General features: G+C 39.7%; 1 protein-coding gene across 1 annotated transcript in view; it reads right to left on the minus strand.

Annotated features, from left to right (window-relative positions):
- The window catches only part of MYCBPAP (MYCBP associated protein), a 200,365-nt gene that overhangs the window by 164,876 nt on the left and 7,743 nt on the right, over positions 1 to 27,746 (minus strand). The window contains 2 exon segments of the mRNA XM_053722003.1: positions 8,614 to 8,773; positions 27,022 to 27,152. Coding sequence (XP_053577978.1) covers positions 8,614 to 8,773; positions 27,022 to 27,152 — 291 coding nt within the window.

Here is a 27,746-nt window from a genome sequence, read left to right on the forward strand (position 1 = left end):
ACTAGTAAGCAGAGATGCAGATTCAAAAAGGAAAGTCTTTCTCTTGGTAATAACTGAAATGTAAGATTTGCACAAGGCAGAAAACAACTTGCAAACTGGTAACAGGTTTAAAGGTAAAGTCTCTCTCCTTGTAATTGCTGAGTGCAGGAATTGCACAATGCAGGAAACAACTTGCAAACTGGTAACAGGTTTAAAGGTAAAGTATCTCTCCTTGTAATTGCTGAGTGCAGGAATTGCACAATGCAGGAAACAACTTGCAAACTGGTAACAGGTTTAAAGGTAAAGGCTTTCTCCTGGTAATACCTTGTAAACAGGTGCAAAGGAAATCTTTCTCCAAAGAAATACAGGAAACAGGTTCTGACTTGACAAAACAGATCCAATGTGAAGACACTAATGCAGACTAAAAGCCATCCTTAAATAGGGAGGTTTTGCACAGGGTTGGTTCTGATTAATTCCAGAATTGAGAACACCTGTGTGTTGCACAGGTGTAATAACAAGTAAGGCAAATAGTTATTTATCAGATCTTTTAAGATCCATGCTATTGTTGGAACTGGCTGTGGCTCAACATGTAAGCAAACAGAAATAGCAACCACAGAGCCACAGGTTCAAATCCCTATACAGCCCTTCTTAGCAGAATGCCTCCCAGACCTTTTCTTTTTCTTTTTAGTCTGGAGGCTTGGTTCATGACAGATGCCCCCTCCAAAGAGCGCACTCTGGGCGCTCAAAGCCTGATCAAACATCTGAAGGTGGGATTTACGAACAAGTGTTCCATTTGAAGCCCTAATACAATCAGATGGAATTGATTCTTCGCTTGGAACAGCTGCCTGAGATTGGGGACCCTTAGAAGATATCCCTGTAGGCATAACAAGAGCTGAAAAACCAAGACAGTTTTGATTTAGAGGTTCCTGATTATACCCAGCAGCTTGCAATGGACTGGCTGATGGGCAGGGTACCTCCGGGTAGGAAAAGACCTCTCCTTCAGAGTCAAGGAATTCGTTATCTGGGTCATATTTGCCTGATGGGTAGAGTACCTCTGGGTAAGGTATGACCTCTCCTTCAGAGTCCAGGAATTCATTTTCTGTGTCATTTATATCCAATTCAACCATCTCATCCAATTCTTTCTCAGTCAATGAGTAGCTGGGTGAAGGTGGTACAAGGAGGTGTGGATCTTTAGAATTGGCAGAGTCTGATTCAGCTGGAAGGTTTGTCACTTTTATGTCTGATGAGTGACTTTTGTTAGCTGGATCTCCAGCCAGGGCAGAAACAAGGTAATGTGCAGGATTTCCAGGAGGTATTTTTGCAGAGTTCCCCAATGTGGTTGATGCAGAAACAGACGCAGTGGTATGGGTAATGGATGTAGTTGGAGTTGTACTCCCAATGACCATCTGTTTCAAATCAGGTACCATTTCTTGAAGCGTGTTAGAAACGGTTGTTTGTAGAATAGATGTATTCTCCATAGCTGGGTCATCTCCAGGGGTATCATACAGTTTGCTAGTGGAAGTATAATTTGTTCCCTTAACATCAGAGTTCATTTTCAACTTGGCTGTATCTTGACTTGATCCTCTAGGAGGTCTTACTGGACACCCTGTGATGCGGTGACCAGGTCCCCCACAATAGAAACAGAGGTTAAGTTGTCTTCGCCGAATTTTCTCCTCTTCTGTTAAGGGTTCTTTAAAACCTTTCCTTGTTTGGGAGGTAACTTTAGACAAGGTTTCGGTTGGGAGAGATAACATTTCCACCAGCTCCATAAAGTTAATGAGTATGTCCTTAATAAACTTTAACACTGAATCCAATACAGCAATAATCCCAGAGGGCTCTCTTTTAAGGTCTTCACATTCTGTCATGTTCTGTCTCAGGATATCATGTGAGAGCCTCATTGTCTGGAACAGTTGCTTTAAAGGAAGATTAGTAGAAGCCATACTGATTGAAAATGAAAACAATTTATTTAAACAACAAAATACTTTGTTTAAGCAAATACTTGCAGAATATTTAAATATGCTACTCAGGTATGTTAAGACCACATACAGAAGGAGTGAAAATAAAGAAAACTAGTAAGCAGAGATGCAGATTCAAAAAGGAAAGTCTTTCTCTTGGTAATAACTGAAATGTAAGATTTGCACAAGGCAGAAAACAACTTGCAAACTGGTAACAGGTTTAAAGGTAAAGTCTCTCTCCTTGTAATTGCTGAGTGCAGGAATTGCACAATGCAGGAAACAACTTGCAAACTGGTAACAGGTTTAAAGGTAAAGTATCTCTCCTTGTAATTGCTGAGTGCAGGAATTGCACAATGCAGGAAACAACTTGCAAACTGGTAACAGGTTTAAAGGTAAAGGCTTTCTCCTGGTAATACCTTGTAAACAGGTGCAAAGGAAATCTTTCTCCAAAGAAATACAGGAAACAGGTTCTGACTTGACAAAACAGATCCAATGTGAAGACACTAATGCAGACTAAAAGCCATCCTTAAATAGGGAGGTTTTGCACAGGGTTGGTTCTGATTAATTCCAGAATTGAGAACACCTGTGTGTTGCACAGGTGTAATAACAAGTAAGGCAAATAGTTATTTATCAGATCTTTTAAGATCCATGCTATTGTTGGAACTGGCTGTGGCTCAACATGTAAGCAAACAGAAATAGCAACCACAGAGCCACAGGTTCAAATCCCTATACAGCCCTTCTTAGCAGAATGCCTCCCAGACCTTTTCTTTTTCTTTTTAGTCTGGAGGCTTGGTTCATGACAGCCACACTGAGCATGGAGAAGAGGAAGAGCAGCAAAGAATTGTCTGAGGATTTGAGAACAAGCATGGACAATCTCAAGGTTACAAGTCCATCTTCAGAGATCTTAATGTTCCTGTGTCCACTGTGCGCAACATTGTCAAGAAGTTTACAGCCCATGGCACTATAGCTAATCTCCCTGGACGTGGGTGGAAGTGAAAAATTGATCAAAGATTGCAACGAAGGATTGTTCGAATGGTGGATAAAGAACCTTAATCAACTTACAGACAAATTCAAGATGACCTTCAGGCGTAGGGTACAAATGTATCAGCTCGCACTATACGTCGCCATCTGAATAAAAAGGGAGGCTATTGTAGGAAACCCAGGAGGACCCCACTGCTGACACCGAAACATAAAAAAGCCAGATTGGAGTTTGCCAAAACTTACATGAGGAAGCCAAAATCATTTTGGGTGAATGTGGAGTTGATAGACAAAACAAAATAACAGCTTTTTGGTAAAGCCCATCATTCTACTGTTTTCAGAAAAAGAAATGAAGCTTTTTTAAAAAAAAGAATACAGTCCCTATAGTCAAACATGGTGGGGGTTCACTGATGTTTTGGGGTTGCTTTGCTGCATCAGGCACTGGATGCCTTGACTGTGCGCATGGCATTATGAAATCTGAAGACTACTAAATAATTCTGTGGTGCAATGTAGGACCCAGTGTCAGGAAGTTGGGTCTCCATCAGAGGTCATGGGTCTTACAGCCGGACAATGACCCAAAGCACACATAAAAAAGCACCCAGAAATGGTTTAAGCGCTGGAGAGTACTGAGCTGGCCAGCAATGAGCCCAAATCTCAATCTCAATCCCATAGAGCACCTGTGGAGAGATCTCAAAACAGCAGTTGGGAAAAGGAACCCTTCCAATCTGAGAGACCTGGAACAGTTGGCAAAATAAGTGGTCCAAATTTCCAGTAGAGAGGTGTAAGAAACTCATTGATGGTTACAGGAAGCGATTGATTTCAGTTATTTTTTCCAAGGGGTGTGCTACCAAATATTAAATTGAGGGTGCCAATAATTTTGCCCAGTCCATTTTTGGAGTTTTGCGTGGAATTTGTCAGATTTGGCTTTTTTTCTCTCCTTTTTGTGTCAAACCAATACAAACAAAAGAAATAAACATGAGAATGCCTAAACATTTGTAATTGCAACAATTTTCTGGGTGAAGTGGTGCATTATCTGACAGAAATACAAGGGTGTCAATATTTTTGGCCATGACTGTATATATATATATATTAGGGACTGTAAACCAGTGTGCCAGGGCCTAAATGTAAGCAAACAGTGGGGCTCTGGCACCTGAGGTTGTCGAGTTCAGGTATACGCTATATAACTTCTCTGTTTTCAAAAACATTATGTACAAAATTATAGCACTGGCCTTTAAGACACTGTTCTGCAGCACTGCAGCTTCTTCGGTACAAGACATCACCAGTCACTACACAACAGTGTGGAGGCTGATACACTGTTGCGGATATAAGGCTATAGTCAGATCTGCCTATTCTAGCGCTACATATGCATTATAATCCCAACTGCTTTTGTGGGCACTGCACTAAGTTCTTGCTTTAAGATTGTGGTTTTGCAGCTATCTGCTCCTGAGCCTCTGCCTGATTTATTTTGTTCTGCCCCCTGATCATGCAGCTCTGTGCTGAGAACACTCGGTGGGTTAATCTCTGAATTTACATGTGGCAGGATGTGTCTAAGGTATATTACTTCCTTGTTTGTCCGTTGTATGTTTAAATGTAAAGGGGCATAGTGCCAATGATTGTATGCAGCTGTGGGAAGCTCAGCAGGCTGCAGAATGCTCACATGCCCTCCGGTGTCAACACTAACACATCTCATGCTTTGCCCTCACAATGCACTAAAGATCAAGGAGAGGTGAGCCTGACCTTTAAGGTTTTTTTCTCTGCATGCTGATCATTCTTTACAGCTCTTTATTTACTATTTCTGTATAAAAACTGCATTACAGACTACACTGCAGGTTCCTAAGCATCTTGGTTACATCGCTCTGCTTTATGTTGTTTCATACTCCATAGACTTTAACCCACCAGGAAGCTATTTATGTGACACTCTAGACAGGTATTAGAACCTGCTAAAGACATCTTCACTCACAGGCATCTAATTATTTCTAAGTGCAAAGCAGCAGACATTAATAATCTCCCTGTACTGTGTAATCCAGAACTGTATATACTCTGCTTGAGTCAACACCTTAACTTGACCATAAACTCTCAAAATAATCTTACGCACTTCTATTAAATATCTTGTCTTTAGGAGTTAGCTCATGGGGCGAGATTACATATGCGGTGTCGCCCGCATATAAATGCATATAAATGCAGCGCGTATATTTCACCCATCGGCCGATTTTTTTACTCCCTCAAGCTAATATAGAACCGCGTTGCAAATCGGTATCACATATCCAGCGCAAGGACTTATGTGGCAAAAATGGAGAAATGTTACTCCATTTTCACCCCGCTACACATAGGCAGGTGCAGCAAGCCTTGCGCTGAAAATGTAAGCACCGTAACTCCCTGAAAATATAAACACCTAACGCATGCGCAATATCTACCTGTCAACGGCAATCCCCCAACACTATAACTAATAAAGTATATAACCCCTAATCCGCCAACCCCCACATCGCAATATGCCTAATTAAACTATTAACCCCTAATCCGCCATTCACCCACATCGCAAACTACCTAATAAAGTATAATAACCCCTAATCCGCCGAACCCCCACATGCAATATGCCTAATTAAATTATTAACCCCTAATTCGCCATTCACCCACATCGCAAACTACCTAATAAAGTATATTAACCTCTAATCCACCAAACACCCACAACAAACCTAATAAGTCTATTAACCCCTAAACCGCCAACCCCCACAACGCAATTAACCTAATTAAGCTATTAACTTCTAAACTGCTAACCCCCCCCACAACGCAAATAACTAATTAAATTACTAAGCCCCCTAACCTAACACTCCCTAAATTAACCCCAGTTACCTAAAATTAGAAAATACTTAATTACAATTATTGGTAGTTTAGTATTAGATTAGGTGGTGTTTTTATTTTGGGGGGGCTTTTTATTTTCATAGGGATTAGGTTTAATTTTTTTTATTTTTGATAACTTGGTTTATTATTTTCTGTAATGTTAGACTTTTTTATTATTTGTAATTTTAGATTAATTTAATTTAAAAAAAATTAATTTAAGTACTGTTAGGATTTTTTATTTTAATTGTAATTTAGTATGTTATGTAATTTTGGGTTCATTTAGGGGGTGTTAGGCTAGGGGGCTTAGTAGGTAAATTAGTTATTTGCGTTGGGGGGTTGTTTTTTTTTTTAATAGTTAATAGATTAATTAGGTTTATTGCGATGTGGGGGTTTGGCGGTTTAGGGGTTAATAAGTTAATAAGTTATTTTGCAATGTGGGGGTTTAGGGGTTAATACATTTATTAGGTAGATTGTGATGTGGGTAAATGGAGGATTAGGGGTTAATACATTTATTAGGGGATTAGGGGTTAATACATTTATTAGGTAGATCGCGATGTGGGTGAATGGCAGATTAGGGGTTAATAGTTTAATTAGTCATATTGCGTTGTGGGGGATTGCGGATATAGGGGTTTTTACATGTCGGGTTTATTTTTGGGAGGCGGGTTAGACTTTTACAGTAGATTTAATATTTTTATTTTTTTTCTTATGCGCCGGCAGTTTCTAAAGTGCCATAAGTCACTGGCGACTCCAGGAAATGTGTATTTGCGCACATTTCTGGACATCACTAGTTTATCTGACTTATGGCCCTTTATGAACTGCCGGCGGGGTTTATTTGATTCTCCGATGTGCGAGGTGAAATTATGGGCGGCGCGGGTTTCAGTAGTTGCACTGAAGCCTGCACTGCATTTGTAATCTCGCCCATGGTGTCTATACCCTGTTGAGTCCATGTACCATATATGTTTGTCTATCTATCAAACTATCTATCCATCTATCTATCATGTATCTATCATTATACTTTATTTATAAAGCGCCAACATATTCAGCAGCGCTGTCCATGGGCATAAAAGGTAAACATTTTAAGAGGCAGGACAAAGTGTATCAAACAAATAAAAGAGGAATTGAGGGCCCTATTCTGGTAGGAATTTACAATCTGGAAGGGTGAGAAACAGGACGTGGGATATGTATCCAATATCCTAATACCTTAAGATCTTTCTTACTATCTGTATGTCTCTATATGTATGTATGTATCTATCTATATTATGTATGTATCTTTGTGTATGTATGTACAAAACAAATTAGACATATTTATATTTTGAAAAAAGACCAATAAAAGGCACTTAATATTGCCCACTATTGGTCTCCAAAAATGTTAAGATTTTATATTATACAAAAAAAAAGGGCTATGTGGTCATATACACATACATTATACACACTATTTTGAGACACCAATTTTATAGAGTTATTTAAAAAAATATTTTTATTTTTAAAATTAAGTCATGAGAAGTCATGAGTAAGGGCAGTGTGCCCACTATGTAATTGCCTATGAGCACATTATGTAAAATAAAGCTTGAACATGTTAGTGCTGTTGGGCGGTTTTGTTTGGAATATTGGTGATTTGCAGCATCTCTTTTTCCGCATGCATTTTATAAGAGTTAGTGTTGGATAGGAACAAGATAATTGTCTGAAGGAGCGCCACAATTATCTTGTTCGTACCACACACTGTGGGCAGCTAGGGGCCCATTCTGTTAAGGAGCTATAGGTCATTATCAGCGCTGTTGGATATCTGTATCTATCTACTTAGTGTTGGATAGGTTCATGTGTTTCTACGATCCCAAACATTTATATAAATTCCAGAACATATAACTCAATTGTAGTAATGTATCCTGATCTTGCAGTTAGTACTTTGTTGCCACCTAGTGGTAAAATTCTGTGTTACAAAATATAAAGATTTTGAGATTATACTTAAAGGTGCATAAAGCCAAACTTTTTTCTTTTAGGATTCAGATAGAACATACAATTTTAAACAACTTTCCAATATACTTCTATTATACAATTTGCTTTATACTCTTGTCATCCTTTGTTGAAGAAGCAGCAGTGCAATATTGGGTGCTAATGAAAGCTAATGACAAATGTGTAGCCACCAATCAGCAGCTTCTGAGCCTACCTAGGAATAATTTTCAGCAAAGGATACAAAGAGAAAAAAACAAATTAGATAATGAAAAATGCCAACACCAAAACAGTGGTAACTTTTGCTAGAAGCATTTTTGTTAAAACATGTATATTAATAACAAATGTGTTTCTATTCAAATATTTAATTAATCTATGTGCATTTAAATTTTGACTCAAATGTCCCTTTAATCAAAGGCTTAATCATAATGATGATTAAGTGCCTGCTGCCGGCACCAAACGCGTAAGGCTATAGCTTCCTCCATGTATCAAATTTTTAACTGTTTCAATAAAAGTACATTTATACCCTTTTTACTCTTTTTCTTGAGTGCAATGACTGTGATTTGATTGCAGCGAGCTCCGCCGCGATGGCATGCACCCTGCTGCAGTGTAATTTAAATGTTGCCCCTTTTGTGTATTCCTGTTTGGAACGGACTACAGAGGAACACTGAGGCCTAGTAGCGGCGTAGTTTGGATGATCATTATACACAAGCAGCTATTATTTTGTTATGTTTTTAAATCTGTGTTTATATTATTTTTTTATTACTTTATTCTTTGTACAAGAGAAATGAAGCGTATTCGTTGGTACATGCATTAGTTCCCCTGCTGCGTGTTGTATACTGTGAGCAGAATGGTATAGAATTAAGATGGTGGAGTGTGGTCAAGTCATTTACATGCTTGCACCATTGTTAGATACCTGAGAAATCCGGCTCCTTCACTGCGGACTCAGGAGGTGCTATACGAGCCACGAGGAGCTGCCTCTTCTTGCCCTCCTCTCTTTCAAGGGATTTCCTAACAAGAATGCGGTTGGTTATAGAGGGTTTCTGTTCTTCTCTTGGAGGTCGTGGAATGTGAACCTATGGAACAGAAAACATACAGGGCTACTACATCTATGGAACAACTTGTTGAAGTTTAATTGTATTTTTATATATGGCCCCAACTTCCCAATTCAACACTACACTTCTACCAATGCTAATTTGCAACACAGACTGTTTCCTTGCCTCTGCGCTATGAGGATCCAACGTCTATATTTCAGGATCTATATTTATATCTAAGTTTGTGAACCTTATCTTGCTAAATAATGATCCTTTTACCCATTCTAATTTTATTCATAGGGAGAAATACATTCTTAAAGCCCTAAATAGAATTTGTAAATGTGTACACTGGGCATTCATTTTAAAAGGTTGTCATTCCCCACACACCCCTCAACAATCTGCCACAGGAATCCAGGGCAGGTGTATAAGAAGAAGTGGCTTTGTGTGGTCTGGGTGGGATTTGTGGGGAATCTGGCAGAAAGGAGCACACACAGAATCAAAGACTTGAAATGGGATGAGGAAAGGACTGTAGGACAGTGTTTCTCCCCTCCAGTCCTCAAGTAGTCCCTATCAGGCCAGATTTTCTTACCAAGAGCTTAGATGAAATAATCAGCTGAGAGCAGGTTAATAAGCATGGTTACTAATCAGCTAATTATTTTACCTGTGCTCTAGTTACGACATGAGCATTTGGCCTGTTATGGGTACTGGGGTTGACAAACACTGCTGTAGAACACAAGTAACTATATAGAGGTGTCCCACAGGACATGGGACTTCTAGTATTTCTGTAACCATAATAAGGAACTACAGGGCTAAGCAAGCCCCAAAGTCCAAAACAAAAGCTGCACAACATAGTATAGTAAGAAAACTACAGAATACTCTCTAACAATGGCTAGAATATTATTTTATTATATACTTTGGCAGTTTCATATTAGAAAGAAAAATTAATTATAATGTAGAAAAGTCGAAAATTAATAAAGTTCTAACAATTTTTTTTCTTATATTTTCCAGACAACCATTTCTAATCAGACATAAGAAATAACAGCAAGACTATATTTGTGATGCACTCCTGTAGTAATAGTATTCAGGTTTGAGTATAGTGCCTTGTGCCTTCTTGACTTAGGTAGAGAGCTCCCAGATGTCTTTAGGGCACATATGTCATCTAAATACAAACCCTTCCTGTGCTTTTCAGCTCTGTTTCTAGCTATTTGGAATAAAAAGTTTAATGTACAGCTTGTTCATTACTGAAAGGGTCCGGTAACCCCTGAACTTTATGAACTCTATGAAGGTTGCTTGCAGCTAGAGGTGGTATCATTATGTGAGAGCATTTCTTGGAGAAACCCCACCCATGGATATGTGGGCCATCGAATTGCTCTCATGGGACCACACTATGGGGCCTATCTATCAAGCTCCGAAAGGAGATTGACGGCCCGTGTTTCTGGCGAGTCTCCAGACTCGCCAGAAACAGCAGTTATGAAGCAGCGGTCACAAAGACCGTTGCTCCATAACCCTGTCCGGCTGCTCTGAGCAGGCGGACAGGAATCGCCAGAAATCAACCCGATCAAGTACGATCGGGTTGATTGACACCCCCCTGCTGGCGGCCGATTGGCTGCGAGACAGCAGGGGGCGGCGTTGCACCAGCAGCTCTTGTGAGCTGCTGGTGCAATGCTGAATACGGAGAGCGTATTGCTCTCCGCATTCAGCGAGGTTTTGCGGACCTGATCCGCAGTATCGGATCAGGTCCACAAGACCTTTCTTAAATAGGGGCCAATATCTTGCTATCCTAATTCAGCACGTATGTTGAGGAATAGAACAGGGGCACATTAAGAAATGATTCAGCTGATCATAATATCCATACATTTTGTGCACCTCAGTCAAGCTGTACCTGGGTGTTAATGTTTCAGCTCTGTTCCAGTTACAACATTCTGCATATCAGATTGTAAGTCTATGGTTTACAACAGGAGTCAAGTCCTACAAACAAAAGTGTGGGAACTCACGAAGACTTCCACCACCCTCACAGTTAAAATTGTTTTATACACGCATTGTATTTATATGTATGTAATCTATACACTCTGATTAATGAAAGCAAATTAAAAACCAATGAAGTGCTGAATAGTTGTCTTTTGGCCTGAGGATGTTACATTTTTACAAGGGCTGAAGTTTTTATTTCTTACTTAGGATTAAACTGATACTGAATACTGAGAAGCCAGACACACACTTTTTAGGACACATGAAGGGGCATTTGCATTTAGATGATGTTGAATAATCCAAAAAGCTGAGAGCCTTAGTAACATTTTAGGAGATGCTACTCCTTGGCTCTCAAGATGTGTAAAGCTCTGTAATGTAAACATCTGATATCATGATCTTGATAAGATTTGTGTGTGCACTCACTCTGCAGTATAAACAATGATAATGTGATTTAATTTGGTCACAAAGCGTCTGAGTGTCATTTTCTTTTACAATTAACAAGTTAATGTGCAGCAAGTAACACTGACAGAGGAAGCAGGAAGCATGAGGGCACAGTAACATTGAAAGAAAAACAGGTCACCTTGTACGTTGGGATGGAACTGGTAAGGTTGAATCTGCAGCAAATGCATTATCTTTCTACAGAGAATCTGGCCTGACAACAACATAAATAAACAGACTGCACATACTATTGTTGTATAAAATAAAGTAATTGGGCTTATCCTACTTCAAGATTTTTCACAAACACCTTTAATTGCAAGGAGTATTTTCCTTTGTGTGAACACATTCACTTCCCTTGCAAACCTCATCCCAGCTATCTCTGGAAGAACTAAAAAGCATTCCAATAAGAAGCAAAAGAAGGAAGCTGGAAGGTCATGCCTCTTCCCTGCTTGATGAGCAAATTTTTTAAATACAACTTTAAAATAACTAAACTAGACACACATGAACGCCTGTTTAATGTGGAGATCCAGAGTGTTCATACTTTATTTTTAACTCACATGGTGCATAGCTAGCTTAGCTTCAGTTCTTCACACCCTCCTTCCTCCCCTCTCCTTCCTTTCACGGCAATCTGAGATCTCTGTGTCTGACAGCAACTCCAGACTCCACCTCTGTCACAGAATCTCATCCACTTAAGGTGGAATAATCCTATTTCTGCTGAAATGTAATCATCATGTGTTCCACACAGTGCAGGGTGATCACACAGCAGGACCGCTGGCAGGCTTGCATTTAGTGTATTGTAGGAAGTGTTACTGCCCATTACTAGAGGATCTCACTATCCCTCTAACTAGACTGTGTTCCAGCTCCTTCCAGCAGCCGCAGCAGTGTTTACTGAATTATTTATGTTCTATGTCCAGGGGGAACTTAGTTACTCCTGTAAAAATAGCTCTGGAGTTGACCCCTGGTTTGCAAAGATAAATTTGACTTTCCTATGGTTAATTCACTGTTTAGCATGCTTTACAATCCTTTGTACATGATCTTTGTTTAATAATTTAGAGTATTCTTGAACTCTTCGAAGCACCTTTCTCTGACTACATCCTACTGTGATTATGGTTACTACGAAATAGAAATAATAAGTAATGTTACTGGTAAATGGGAACACAAATTATAGCACCCTGGATGGAAGTCTTACCAAGCTCTTTATCTTCTGTCCATAAAGTATAATTAGAAGAAGATAATGCTAGTCATAAATTATAAGTAAAAATTTAAATTTTTCACAACAGTGAAACAATAATGAAGCAATGTTTAATATTATGCAATAAACATGATAATGGTTATAAATCGGTGATCAGCAAATTTATGCTACGTCAGAATAATGCAATAAGTGTCATTATGCAAATAGTAAACCTATTTCCTAATACAATATTGTGCAATAACAGTGTTGTGTGCAATGCAAAATATAGAGAAAGTATTTGCAATGATTTTATAAAATACCACACACAAAAAGATAACTGCACAAGTGTCTGTGTGAATCAGTTTGGAGATTAGAATGTGTAATTAGAACACAACCCTTGGTTTGACAGAAATGTGTATTTTACACTATGTATGGAACAATTACTGTAGTACTGTAGTTAAATAATTTGCAATATGAAATTTGGATAAGAAAAATGTTATGCCAGTTCCTGGGTTCTTAAAAGGACAGTCTAGTCAAAATTACTTTTTCAGGATACAGATAGGGCATGCAATTGTAAACAACTTTCCAATTTACTTTTATCATCAAATTTGAAATAAACAATATATAACAGAGTGGCTCACTGAAGTATGACTTCCAATAGTGTTTAAATTTAAGCATATTAAAAGACAATGAAAAAGCACAAGTCTGAATTTCAAATTAGATGCTTTTTTTCCGACAAATTTCAAAGTTATTTCCATTTTCTGTCCCCCTTTCATTATGTGACAGCCATCAGCCAATCACAAAATGCATATGAATATATTCTGTGAATTCCTGCACATGTTCAGGAGGAGCTGGTACCTCAGCAAGTGTTCATATAAAAAGATTGTGCACATTTTGACAATAGAAGTAAATTGTTAAGTTAAACATAAATTATGCTTACCAGATAATTTAATTTCTTTCTGTATAAGGAGAGTCCACGGCTTCATTCCTTACTGTTGGGAAATACTGAACCTGGCCAAAGGCTTAAATACCTCTCCCACTTCCCCTATCCCCCAGTCATTCTGCCGAGGGAACAAGGAACAGTAGGAGGAATATCAGGGTATAAAAGGTGCCAGAAGAAAAATACATAATTTAGGGGGTCACCCATTGTAGAAATACGTGCAGGAGGCATGAACTCTCTTTATACAGAAGGAAATGAAATTATCTGGTAAGCATAATTTATCTTTTCCTTCTTAATATAAGGAGAGTTCACGGTTTCATTCCTTACTGTTGGGAAACTTATACCCAAGCTCTAAAGGACACTGAATGATAACGGGAGGGACAAAAAAGAGGTGGACCCTAATCTCCCGAAGGATGCTTCAGCTGAAGCAAAAACATCAAACTTGTAGAATTTAGAAAAAGTGTATAAGAAGGACCCGGTAGCCGCCTTACAAATCTGATTCATAGGGCCTCGTTCTTAAAAGCCCAAGAGGAAGCCACTGCTCTAGTAGAATGAGCCGTAATTCTCTGAGGACGTCTATGTCCTGCTGTTTCATAAGCTAAGCGGATAAGACTCCTCAACCAAAAAGGTAAGGAAGTCGAAGAGACCTTCTGACCCTTCCGCTTCCCAGAATATGCCACAAAAAAGGAAGAAGTTTGTTTAAAGTCCTTAGTAGCTTGAAGATAAAACTTCAAGGCACGAACCACGTCCAAATTATGAAGTAAACGTTCCTTCGAAGAAGAAGGATTAGGACACAAAGAAGGGACCACAATCTCTTGATTGATGTTGCGGTTGGACACAACTTTAGGGAGAAACCCTAACTTAGTAAGTAGGACAGCATTATCCGAATGGAACACTAGATAAGGAGGCTCGCATTACAAGCGGCAATCTCAGATACTCTGCGCGCTGAAGCAATAGCCAGTAGAAAGAGAACTTTCCAGGACAACAACTTAATATCAATTTCATGCATAGGCTCAAACGGAGCCCGTTGTAAAACTTTAAGAACCAGATTCAGACTCCAAGGGGGAGCTGAAGATCTGAACACAGGTCTGATCCTAATCAGAGCCTTAACAAAAGACTGAAAGCTCAGAGAGACTCTTGTGCAGTAAAACAGACAAGGCCAAAATCTGTACCCTAAGGGAACTGGCCGAAAGACCCTTTTCCAGACCATCCTGGAGAAACAACAGAATCCTGGCAACCTTAATCTTATTCCAAGGAAAACCACGCTCTTCACACCAGAATAAGTAGGTTCTCGACACCTTATGATAGATGCGACGAGTAAACGGCTTACGAGCTTGGATGAGAGTATAAATAACTCTCTTGGCTAGGACTAAGCGTTCAATCTCCACGCAGTCAGCCTCAGAGAATCTAGATTTTGATGAACAAAAGGACCTTCTTCCAGCAGATCCATGCAACAAGTTAACTTGGGAATCCAAAATACTCCCGGGCATCACAGGAAAGAACTAATGCAGTACGCGATATCCAAGGCAGCAAACAAATTTCCAAGATAATTCACAAGTCACCATCAACGATGTAAGTAAAAATGTTGTAGCTTTATTGGGAACACGTTATAAAAACAAAAAGGAGCCTTGACTCCACAAGCATTAGGTCAGGGTCACAGCAAAGAAACCGCAGACATGTTTCGCGTGGTACTCCATGCTTGATCACTGCTGTCTGAGTGCTGTGTCCATGTCCTCTATTTAAAGAGACATCAATTTACAAAAATTAAAAACATAAAGTTAAAGGGACACTGTACCCAAATTTTATCTTTCATGATTCAGATAGAGCAGGCAATTTTAATTAACTTTCTAATTTACTCCTATTATCAATTTTTCTTCATTCTCTTGGGGAATTATAAAAGTGCCTAGCGTAAATATGAGACATTATAAATTATGTGTTATACACTGTTCCTTTGGGGTTAAGTAGGTTCGATACAATAAACCATTGTATATGACATATTAAAGATTAGGGGACCAGGTAATTTCCATGGAGGAGAAGATGACATCCTCACTAGGTCCACAAACCTTTGTGGCCACGATGGAGCAATCAGTATTACTGACGCCTGCTCCTGCTTGATGCGGGCCACTACCCGAGGAAGGAGTGGTAATGGCGGAAAAAGGTAGATTAGATTGAACCTCCAAGGCACTGCTAATGCATCTATTAGCTCCACCTGAGGATCCCTGGACCTCCACGCATATCTGGGTAGTTTGGTATTGAGACAAGACGCCATGAGATATATCTCCAGCATCCCCCACCTGTAGCATATTGTAGCATATCTCCGCAAACACTTCGGGATGGAGAGACCATTCCCCCGGATGAAAGGATTGTCTGCTGAGAAGATCCGCTTCCCAGTTGTCCACACCCGGAATGTGGATCACTGACAGCGAACAGCTGTGGGCCTCCGCACACTCCAGAATCCGAGATACCTCCCTCATTGCTAAGGAGCTTCTCGTTCCCCCTGATGGTTGATGTAAGCCACCAAGGTTATATTGTCTGATTGGAATCTGATAAACCGGGACAAACCCAGAAGAGGCCAAGCCTTCAGAGCAATGTAGATTGCTCGAAGTTCCAAAATGTTGATCAGGAGGGAGCGTTCCTCCTGAGACGACAGGCCCTGTGCCGTCCTGGCACCCCAAACAGCTCCCCATCCTGAGAGGCTCGCGTCTGTAGTCACAATCTCCCAGCATGGTCTGAGAAAGGATGTCCCTTGGGACAGATGATCTGGACAGAGCCACCAAGAGAGCGATTCTCTCAACTGGTTGTCCAGGGAAATCTGTTGAGACAGATCTGAATGATCGGCATTTCACTGCCTCAGCATGCGCAGCTGTATCTGTCTGAGACGGATCCTGGCAAAAGCAATTATGTCTATGCTGGACACCATGAGACCAATTACCTCCATACACTGAGCCACAGATGGCCTTAAGGAAGTCCGGAGGGCAAGACATGCCGATGCTAGCTTGCACCGTCTCTTGTCGGTTAGAAATATCCTCATGGATATTGAATCTAGTATAGCACCCATGAATTCTACCCTGGTGCTTGGAATGAGAGAACTCTACTCTAAGTTTATCTTCCATCCTTGTGATTGAAGAAGAGATAAAAGAGATACCGAATGGTCCTCTAATAGTCGAAAGGATAGTGCTTGAACCAGAATGTCGTCCAAGTAAGAAGCTATTGCTATACCTTGGGTTCTGGCGACCGCCAGGAGAGCTCGTAGAACCTTTGTAAAGATTCTTGGGGCCGTGGCTAAACCAAACGGAAGTGCAATGAACTGGAAGTGCTGATTCAGGAACGCAAACCTTAGGAACTGGAAGTGGTCCTTGTGGATTGGAACGTGAAGGTAGGCATCCTTCAGATCTATAGTGGTCATGAACTATCCTTCCTGAACTAGAGGAAGTCTCCATCTTGAACGAGGGGACATTTAGAAACTTGTTTAAGCGCCTTAAGTTTAGAATTGGGCGGAAAGTTCCCTCTTTCTTTGGGATCACAAACAGGTTTGAGTAGTATCCCAAACCTCTTTTTGCGATAGAAACCCGGGACAATGACCCCTAAGTAGGACAGATCCTGCACGCACCCCAGAAAGGCTTCCCTCTTTTCTGGTTTTAAAGACAGGCTTGAGAGAAGAAATTTGCCCTTGGGTGGATGAGATTTGAAACCTATCTTGTATCCCTGAGCTATGACCTCCAGGACCCATGGATCCTGCACGTCCCTGGACCAAGCGTCTGAAAACAGCGACAGTCTGCCCCCTACACAATCCAGATTTGGATCGGGGGCCGTCCCTTCATGCCGACTTGTTCTCGGCGGGCTTCTTGTTCTGCTTGGATTTATTCCAGGATTGAGCCAGCTTCCAAGTGCCCTTGGCTTGCTGGGGCTTAGAGGAGGCCTGCTGACGTTGGGACTTTTCAGAACGAAAATTAGATCCCTGACCCTTAGATCTTAGATTTGTTCTTTTTTTCCTTTATGAAGGAAGGCACCCTTGCCCCCTGTAACCGTGGAGATAATGGAGTCCAGGCCTGGACCAAATAAAATGTTTCCCTTAAAAGGGAGGGAAAGAAGTCTGCATTGAGAAACCAGAGATTTTAGCATTCAGGCAAATAATCTGCATGTTTGCATCACATATAAAATAATTAGCAATTTGCAAAGCCTTAATTCTGTCTTGCATAACGTTGAGGGGACCCTCCACCTCGATCAATTCCACTAAGGAGTCGCACCAGTAGGCCGCATCTCGAGCAACCGAGGCAACAGCCTCTGCCGGTTGAAATAAATATCCCGTATGCTGAATCATTTTCCTGAGAAAAGTTTCGATTTTCTTATCCATTGGCTCTCTGAAAGACGAGCTATCCTCAAGAGGGAAAGTAGTACGCTTAGCTAACGTAGAGATATCACCATCCACCTTAGGGATGAAACCCCACAACTCCAGCCGAGAGTCCGGGACCGGGAACAATTTTTTAAAGGCAGACGAAGGGAAAAAGGAAGATCCAATTCTATCCCATTCATTTTTAATAATATTCGCCATTTAACAGGTACAGTAAAAGTTAGCGGCGCTACCCTGTCCTCATACATTCTGTCTAATTTAGGGATCAAGGGTTCATCAGGCAACTTGGCCTATGGAACCTCTAATGTCGACAGAACCTCCTTTAGAAGAAAACGAAGGTGTTCAATTTTAAATCTAAAGGCTGGCTCCTCCGCAGCGGAGGCCTAGAGGTAGCAGACTCCGATCCAGGAATTTCGCCCTCTGAAGACTCAGAGTGTGACCCATCCTGGGATACTTGAAAGAAAATCACTGGATGTCCCCTGGACCGGAAAGCTATGTTTAACCTGTCGCTTGCGCTTAGCAGGGCGATGTAGAGCACTAAGGGCCTCAGACACTGCCATCTTTAACTGCGTGGTAAAGTCTGATGGTAAAAGGTTCCCTCCAGACAGAGGATCCGGCGTGCTATGGGAAGCTGCATGTGACAATGGAGATGAATGATGGGTATGCACCTCACGAGACGGCGAGTCCACAGAGGTGGACGGCTCAGTCGTACTAAAGGGGATAACCTTCTTATACATAATAATCTTGTTGATGCATATGGAACATAGTTGAGAGGGCGGGCACACCAAGGCCTCCTCACAATATAGACAGGTATTACTATTAGGAATAGAGGGAGTAACCTCAAGCATATCAGGATCCTCCATAGCTTGGGTTAACAACAGTAGGATACAAATAAATTAACTTTTTATTTCTCACAAAAACGTCACCTATATACCCCCAGTGACTGGGGTACTCACCACCTCCTAGACCCAGGCAACCAGAGAAGAAGCAACCTCTCCGACAGCTAGCTCAGTCAGGAAAGAGAAAACGAAAGTGTGACCACACCCGGTCACGTATTGCGCAAGGCAGAACTGCCCCTGCTATGAGAAAAAGCGCGCCAAGCTACAAGCTGCGCAGAGTTCAAAGTGAAAGTAAAACACCTGTATGTTCCGTTACCGCATAACAACAGTCTTTGAGCCCAAACTAAATCTAACGTAAAGCAGCATAAATCAAAGAAAACACATTTGATTAATCCCCACTGTTCAATAACCGCCCTCATGAGATATTAACCCATGAATCTATAAAGATAAAAGGAGTCAAACTGTGACCCTGTCTTCAGCAATTTCAACATAAGTAAAAATTGAAAAGATCTTACCAGAATCCGTGCTGTGAAACAGAAACACAGACTCTCAAGTGTGACAGTCTTGTAGCATCGCTCCTGATATGGACTTGAGTGAAGAAAGCAGACAGTGAAACTCGTCAACACTGGTTGCTTAAAGAGCTGTTAGCAGGCAGTCTGGATGGGTTCGCAGAAAGACTCTCCCTGCATCTCAAAGACTAACTTTCGTCAATGCTCTCGCTGAGAGGCTGACAAGACTACTTAAAACTCCAGTTCCATAACAAAAGGCATATATCTCTCCTGAGGAACAACTCCAAAATCTGCCATCCTCCTGTGATGAAAGGCAAGGAATGACTGGGGGATAGGGGAAGTGGGAGTAGGTATTTAAGCCTTTGGCTGGGGTGTCTTTGCCTCCTCCTGATGGCCAGGTTCAGTATTTTCCAACAGTAAGGAATGAAGCCGTGGACTCTCCTTATATTAAAAAGGAAATTGCGTGCTCTATCAGAATCATGACTTTAGTGTTCCATTAAGAAACAAATAGCAACATACCATAAACTAGCGTACAGATGTCTCAGAAGATGGAGGAAGAGAACAATAAATCCCATAATTATATACTGATTTATTACTGATATGTAAAAATGTTAAGAAGACGGAACTGTTCTATTTAATAAGACCAAACTTAAAGGACCAGTAAATACAGTAGATTTGCATAAACAAGAAATGCATGATAAAAAGACAATGCGATAGCACTAAGTCTGAACTTCAAATGAGTAGTAGATTTTTTTCTGAAAATGTCAGTTATGTCTATTTCCACTCCCACTGCCTCCTGTGACAGCTATCAACCAATCACAAATGCCTATACGTATATTCTGTTAATTCTTGCACATGCTCAGTAGAAGTTGGTGGCTCAAAAAGTGTAAATATAAAAAGACTGCACATTTTGTTAATAGAAGTAAATTGGAACGTTTTTTACAATTGCCTGCTCTATCTGAATCATGAAGGTTTAATTTTGACTTGAGTGTCCCTTTAAAGGACCACTAAACAGAGTAGAATTGCATAATCAGTAAATGCATAATAAAAAGACAATGCAAAAGCACTTAGTTTGAATTTCAAATGAGTAGTAGATTTTTTCTTACAAATGTGAAAGTCGGTTTCATTTTCCTTCCTAATGCATCATGTGACAGACATCAGCCAATCACATTATGCATATATCCTGTAAATCTTGCACATGCTCGGTAGGAGCTGGTGGCTCAAAAAGTGTGAATATAAAAAGATTTGGAACATTTAGATAATTATTATTATTATTATTATTATTATAGGTTATTTGCAGAGTGCCAACAGATTCCGCAGCGCTATAAACAAATGCGGAGTACAACAAAACATTTATAGGGATCAAACGGGTAGAGGGCCCTGCCAAGAGTTGCACTGTTGTAGTCAGCTCTTAAGGTGATCTACAAACAACTGGACTCTTAGGCTTACATGCTAAGGGGGTTCATGGGATAGCAATGGAGGAGAGGAACTGGTATAAAATAAGGTTAGTGTAGGTTGTATGCATCGCTGAACAGTAGAGTCTTTAAGGAGCGCTTGAAGCTTTCAAAACTAGGGGAGAGTCTTGTGGAGCGAGGCAGAGAGTTCCACAAGATGGGAGCCAGTCTGGAGAAGTCCTGTAAACGGGAGTGTGATGAGGTAACAAGAGAGGAGGAGAGTAGGAGGTCATGAGCAGAGCGAAGGGGACGGGAGGGAGAGTATCTGGAGACAAGGTCTGAGATATAGGGGGGAGCAGTGCAGTTGAGGGCTTTGTATGTCAGAGTGAGAATTTTGTGTTTGATAATGGAAGTATACTGGAAAGTTGATAAAATTGAGTGCTCTATCTGAATCATGAAATTTAAAGGGAGACAAGTCAAAATAAAATGTATGACTCAGATAGAGCAGCAGTTTTAAGACACTTTCCAATTTACTTTCATTATCAAATTTTGTCTTTTTATTTTTGCACTTTCTGGGGAACAAGATCTTACTGAGCATGTGCACAAGCTCACACGATATATGTACTAGTCTCTAGTTGGCTGATTTCTGTCACATGATACAGGGGGCCGGAAATGGGAGTAAAATACATTTGTCAGAAAAAAATACTGCCTATTTGAAATTCAGAGTAGATGTTATTGCATTGTCTTTTTATTATGCACTTGTTAATTATGCAATGCCACTGTATTGAGTGGTCCTTTAATTTTTTTGTGTTAGAAGCACAGTCGGGCTAAGTGTAGCTGCACCATCCATATTAACCTATAAACGTTTGTTTTCTACACAATTATACAATACTTCTAGTTGTGAAATGTTTAAAGGGACACTAAACCCAAATATTTTCTTTCATGATTCAGACAGAGCATGCAGTTTTAAGCAACTTTCTAATTTACTCCTATTATCAATTTTTCTTCATTCTCTTGCTATCTTTATTTGAAAAGCAGGAATGTGATGCATAGGAGCCGGCCCATTTTTGGTTGAGAACCTGGGTTATGCTTGCCTATTGGTGGGTAAATGTAAGCCTCCAATAAGCAAGCTCTATCCATGGTGCTGAACCTAAAATGGGCTGGCTGCTAAGATTTACATTCCTGCTTTTAAAATAAAGATAGCAAGAGAATGAAGAAAAATTGATAATAGGAGTAAATTAGAAAGTTGATTAAAATGTCATGCTCTATCTGAATCATCAAAGTGTCCCTTTAAGATGGTTTAGTATTTGCCTGAACAACTCTAGTGATCTCAACAAATATGAAGGATTCATTTCAATGTGATTCATTCTAGTTCTCAGATTGGGAACAAAAAAATATATGTACAAAATCTTTGTATGGAAAAGGCAGGAAGTGAAACCAAGCCACAAGAGTGTAACATGAAAATACAGAAGTGATTTTCCAGAGGCTGTTTAGGAAATATGAGCTTGTAGTACTTGGCGTCATTAGGGGAAGCTGTGGTTAAGAGACAGAGTAGATCCAATAAGCAGAATTGCCAACATTCCAAAACTTCAGGAAAAGGTATGCAAATAGCTGCTTGTGGTTGAGATGATTAGACTCTAGGAGTGGCATGAATAGCAATTAAATGTCTATTAACTATGCTTAAAGGGATATTGTACACTAGATTTTTCTTTGCATAAATGTTTTGTAGATGATCCATTTATATAGCCCAAATGGGAGTGTTTTTGTAACAATCTATAGTTTTGCTTATTTTTTAATAACATTGTGCTGATTTTCACATGCCTAACCAAGCCCCACAGTGCCAGATGTATACGCGCGTTTACAGACTCCTGCTGGCTCCTGTTTATGTTATCTGTCTTTTTATATGCAGACAAGGGGGGAGGTGGGGAGTGTCTACCTCATCAACAGTGCTAAACTGGGAGCTTCTAAGTAAGTTTTTAAAAGGTTTTATACTGGATTTACATCATATTCTGTGCATATTATTTTTTATGGTAGTGTTATTACATGCAGTTATATGAAAATGGGTAGTATACTGTCCCTTTAAAGACAATGCAATAGACCAGCACATTACCCATGAAGCAAATAGGATCTGCATTTCCCATCAAAATTGTAAAGAACAGTGCCCCTTTGATAATAAAGGGACATGAATTCCACATTTTTTATTTCATGATTCACATAGAACATAAAGTTCCAACTTTCCAATTCACTTCCATAATCTAATTTGTTTTGTTTTCTTGGTGTCCATTGTGGAAAAGGATACTTAGGTAGGTTTAGGAGCTGCTTATTGTTGGCTGCACATATATGCCTCATGTTATTTGCCCATTGGGTGTTCAGCTAGCTCCCAGTAATTTATAGTTGCTTCTTCAACAAAGGAAACAAAGAGAATGAAGCAAATTAGATAATATAAGTAAATTGGAAAGTTGTTTAAAAGTGTATTCTCTATCTGAATCATGAAAGAACTATTTTGGGTTTCATGTCCCTTTAAGAACATATACTACTCATCTCAGACAACACTGCTTACACTGACAAAATAAGCAGCACATTTATATACAAAGATTATACAATGTACACACTCACTACATACTACACATCATATACACACATACTGTATGTACCCCACACAGCATACACACATTTATATATTACACAGCATATACACATTTATATATTACACAGCATATACACATTTATATATTACACAGCATATACACACAGATATATACTATGCAGCAAATACACACACATGAACACTAGCATGCATACAGTTATACAACACAACACTTATACACACAGACACACACATACACTATACAGAATCTAAATATATTTATTATTCATATATGTATACCACAGACAGCATATGCAGCATACACACCATTATACAGTACATGGACACACAATGAAAAATACACATTTTGAATAGGAAACTGATTTGAAACTATGATTACAAAAAGTGTGCCTAGCATTCTGTATGTGGAATGTATAGCAGAGAAAGCAAGGTACTGTACGTGTGAGCAAGATACTGCCATGACACTGGCAGAGACCAGGGAATACTGATTCGATCGCAGGTAAGGTATGAGACATTATTTCAGGGTGAAAGGGCAGCCACGGCAGAAAGAGAGAGGGACTTCTGTGCGGAGTTACAGTCAGAAGGGAGCAGGGCCGTCTTTAACACAAGGCAAAAGGGGCAGCTGCCCAGGGCCCAGTTTCTGTTGAGGGGCCCAAGAGTCCTAAAAAAAAAATATATATTTTTTTTATGGTTCATACCATGTGACATGGGGAACACACACATTCAGTCCTAATACTGTCACAGTCAAAAGTACTCTGTTTATATTTATTTAAAAAAAAAAACTGTGCCAGACCGTGCCGGTGTCATGTGACATGCCAAGCTATTTTACAGCTTCCCATAGTAGTTCTGCTGTTCCAGTCACTAAACTTATATTTGTCTGCACCTCTATGCTTCCTCCTCAGTCTTTACCTTGCTTTGCTCATGTTGGCTGCTCTAAATCTCTTTAACCAGCTAACCTCACACCAGATTCACATTCAAAAGAATATTAAATTAATCCACAGTGGAGGAATTTATATATTTATTTACTTATTAGTACTGCTTAGGCCCAGTTTCAAATATTGCAATTTATTTCATTTTTTTTAAATGATTAGCCCAGCAGTGGATGATCCACTGCTGGGCTAATAATTAAAAAAAAAAAATGATTTAGTTGTTTTTTGGGATGTTGGGGTGGAGAGCGAAATTGCATGGGGGGGCCCAAGAAAATTTTGCCCAGGGTCCAGTCAATATTAAAGACGGCCCTGGAAGGGAGGTAAAGGGTGTTTTTTTTTACAACAGCAGTTAATTTTAGGCAGCCCTGCAAGCTCCTTGCTATCGCATTAGATGTGAACATTAAAAAAAAAAAAAAATTAAAAATAGGACATTGTTTTTCAATACCCTTAATTGCATGCACATAGTCTGCTTAATGGAAGAGCCATCCCTGGGAAATATACAGGGAAAGCAACTTTATGAGACAAATAAAAAAAATCTGATAAACTTTTCAATACATGTTACAAATGTTCTCCTATTAAAGGGACAGTATACTCCAATTTTCATATAACTGCATGTAATAGACACTACTATAAAGAATAATATCCACAGATACTGATCTAAACATCCAGTATAAAAAATGTTTAAAAACTTACTTAGAAGCTCCCAGTTTAGCTCTGTTGAAAAGGTTAGCTGGAACACTCACTGAAAGTGCCTGTATAGCAAAAAGAGAAGACACTCCCCTCCATTTTCCCCTTCATATGAAAAGATCCTTTACACAAACAGGAGCAAGCTGGAGAAGGTAGCTGACTGTATTCAGATAAAACTTTGGGGCTTGGTTAGGAGTCTGAAAATCAGTGCAATGTTATTTAAAAATAAGCAAAACTATACATTTAAAAAAAACAAACTGTATGGGCTATATAAATGGATCATCTACAAAACATTTATGCGAAGAAAAATCTAGTGTACAATGTCCCTTTAAAGTGAAGGAAAACTTTGATGAATGAAAGCCCGTTTTTTAAAAATACTATTAAAAACAGGGGAACTTTCATTCATCAAAGTTTACAAAGCAGCCGTTTTGATTAAAAACTTACCTTTCACAGCCAGAGCAGTTTTTCCCTCCTGGAAATCCTCTCTTCACACGTCAAAAATGACTATAATCCAGCTTCCTCCAATCACGGCTTTCCCCCCAGGGTAGTCATTGCCTGAGGCCATGCTGTGATTGGAGGAAGCCGGATTAGTCATTGCTGACGTGTGAAGAGAGGATTTCCAGGAGGGGGAAGCTGCTCTGGCTGTGAAAAGAAAAAAAGGTAAGTTTTCTGCTTTGTAAACTTTGATGAATGAAAGTGCCCCTGTTTTTAATAGTATTTTTAAAAAACGGGCTTTCATTCCCCAAAGTTTACTTTCACTTTAAGCATCACTGCTTAGCCCCTCTGTGTATGTCTGTGACTGCCACATGTGTTATCTAGACCACAACAGCTGGTATAGACAGGAGCCCCCGCACCACACAACCCCAGATCAGAGTTGTCAAAGAGTATTCATGATGAACCTGCTGCTGGGGATTCTATGACCTGAGAGAGACGCACAAGCTCAATGCTATGAGATGTAATAAAGTTAGCTCTGTATAAACTTATCCCATGCCTGTAGAAACCCTTACACTGTGCCCTGGTATTCCCTCTCACTGCCTGTAGCCGTTCCCTGATCCGTGCTAACATACTGTGCTCAGCCTTGCCCATTTCTGAAGCAATAGAGAACCAGAGGACCTAGCATTCCCCGCAGAACCCTAAACATGGCAAACATTTTTTACAGTAGTGATAAAAACTGTGTGTCACAGCTAAATAAAACCAGGTTGTTCGCAAAATGGCAGCAGCAAAGGGCAGTGTTGTGGCTCTACCAAACCTAGGTGCCAAAATCAAATGTTATGGCACCACAGATGCCCAGGCATGTGGATTCATCAAACTCTGCTTTATTATGCTCTGAAACAGATATGATCATTACTGTTCCTTTAAGAAGGGATCAGCTTTATGCAAATACCTCATAAGTTCAGTGCAGTACTCATCGTAAATATGTCATCCTGCTGGTATTTGATTGGCTCAAATCAGTATTGTATCATAAAATCACATGGAATATAGGAGCTGTAATTCTTCATGCAAAACAGGACTACAGCTCCATAAATGCAATGCAGGAAGGGTACACGTAGATGTCAGCCAATCAGATTACAGTATTAAGAATCCTAAATTATTTTTTCTAGAACAACATGGAGATGCAGCCATGACACTTAACGGAAACATAAAAGTTAAAATAAGAGTAAAAATAGAGCAGATAAAACAGTTTACTTCCATTATAAAAATTGAGTTTGTTTTCTTGGTATCGAGTTGAAAACCATACCTTGGTAGGCACAAGAGCAGTAATGCACTACTAGCAGTTGATGACTACACGCATATGCCAGTTGTCATTGGCTAATCAGTTAGGTCTCATTAGCGCATTGTTGCTCTGAAGCTGACTTTGCATGGGTTAAACACATAGTTTATACACGCAACAGTGCAATAATAAAATGAGCTATTAGACAGTTTTCTTATTGTATTTGTATGTCCCTTTAACAGCAATAAACAAAAAAACTAATATTGTATACTTGTGTGCTTTAAAAAGATGTGAAACTTCAAAAGATTGTACAATGTATTGACAGAACAGGCTTTTAAAAACAAACTAGAAAATGTTACTTTGAATCTTGAGCTAAAGTAGTGTCTATAGCTTGCGTATAACAGGCTAAAATGATGGTGTATCAGTTAAACCAATCAGAAGCTGCCATGACATCCTGCTGAGTCAGTTCATCTTCCAGGAGCATCAAGGACATCCTATGGACTTTAGTAACCCATACAGCATAGTATGTGGCATGATACAAGTGAGCATTTTCCAGGCACACCCTAAGATTTCTAAATACTTCCTTTGCAGACAAATTTAAAGTTTTAGTGATAAAAACAGGAAACATTTAAACCATGAACTAAAAATGCGTGAATAACATGTAAATATATTTTCTCTTTAGCCAGGATGTCACCATTGTCACTGCTGTTAATAGAGACCTGAACCAACCACAAGACCATACTCTCACCTTCTCAAGATCCTCCGGTCTGATCACCAGAGCCTGAATCTCCTCTACCTTTAGCAAACTACTAGGTGCTTGCTCAGCCTCCTCCTGAACAGGGGGAGTCACTCGCTCTAACCCCTTTAGCTTCTTTTTTTCTGAAACATAAACAACTCATTATTATTACAGTATGTCCAGGAAGATTTTGGGCTATCATTCATATAGCATGTATATTTAGGGCATTACTAAGCTTCCCTAGCAATCTACGGATATTACTAGTTTCAGTCTACGTAATACTAGAACTTCCACCAACATTTATCAGGGTGTTAGTCCTTATTGTGCACAAACACTAGGTGACCCTCAGTAACTTATATTGGGGTGTTACATCATCAATAAAGAGAATTGGTCAAACTGCTCGTCTCCAGCATATTTGTCACTTCCATTGGTGTATCAGATATTCAGTCCTTGAAATTACAATCTTTGATCTGATCTATGTATTTGTTTTTCCACCTCACAATATATAAGCAACTAATATAATGTTGGATACATTTGTGGGGTTTACTCTTCTCCACTTGTATATTTTGGGAGTTATTTACATTTCATTAATATGTTCTGGCTGCCACTACACTGTAGTATATTGCCTCTACCTATTGGGGTGTCACTGCTTTCTATTACCATATCTTGTATGTTCTGCACATTTCTGTATATTCAGGGAAAATTAGGTTTCTTTTTAATTATTTTATGGACTTTCA

This window comes from Bombina bombina, chromosome 1 (genome assembly GCF_027579735.1).
Source record: "Bombina bombina isolate aBomBom1 chromosome 1, aBomBom1.pri, whole genome shotgun sequence".
In the NCBI taxonomy this organism is placed as follows: domain Eukaryota; kingdom Metazoa; phylum Chordata; class Amphibia; order Anura; family Bombinatoridae; genus Bombina; species Bombina bombina.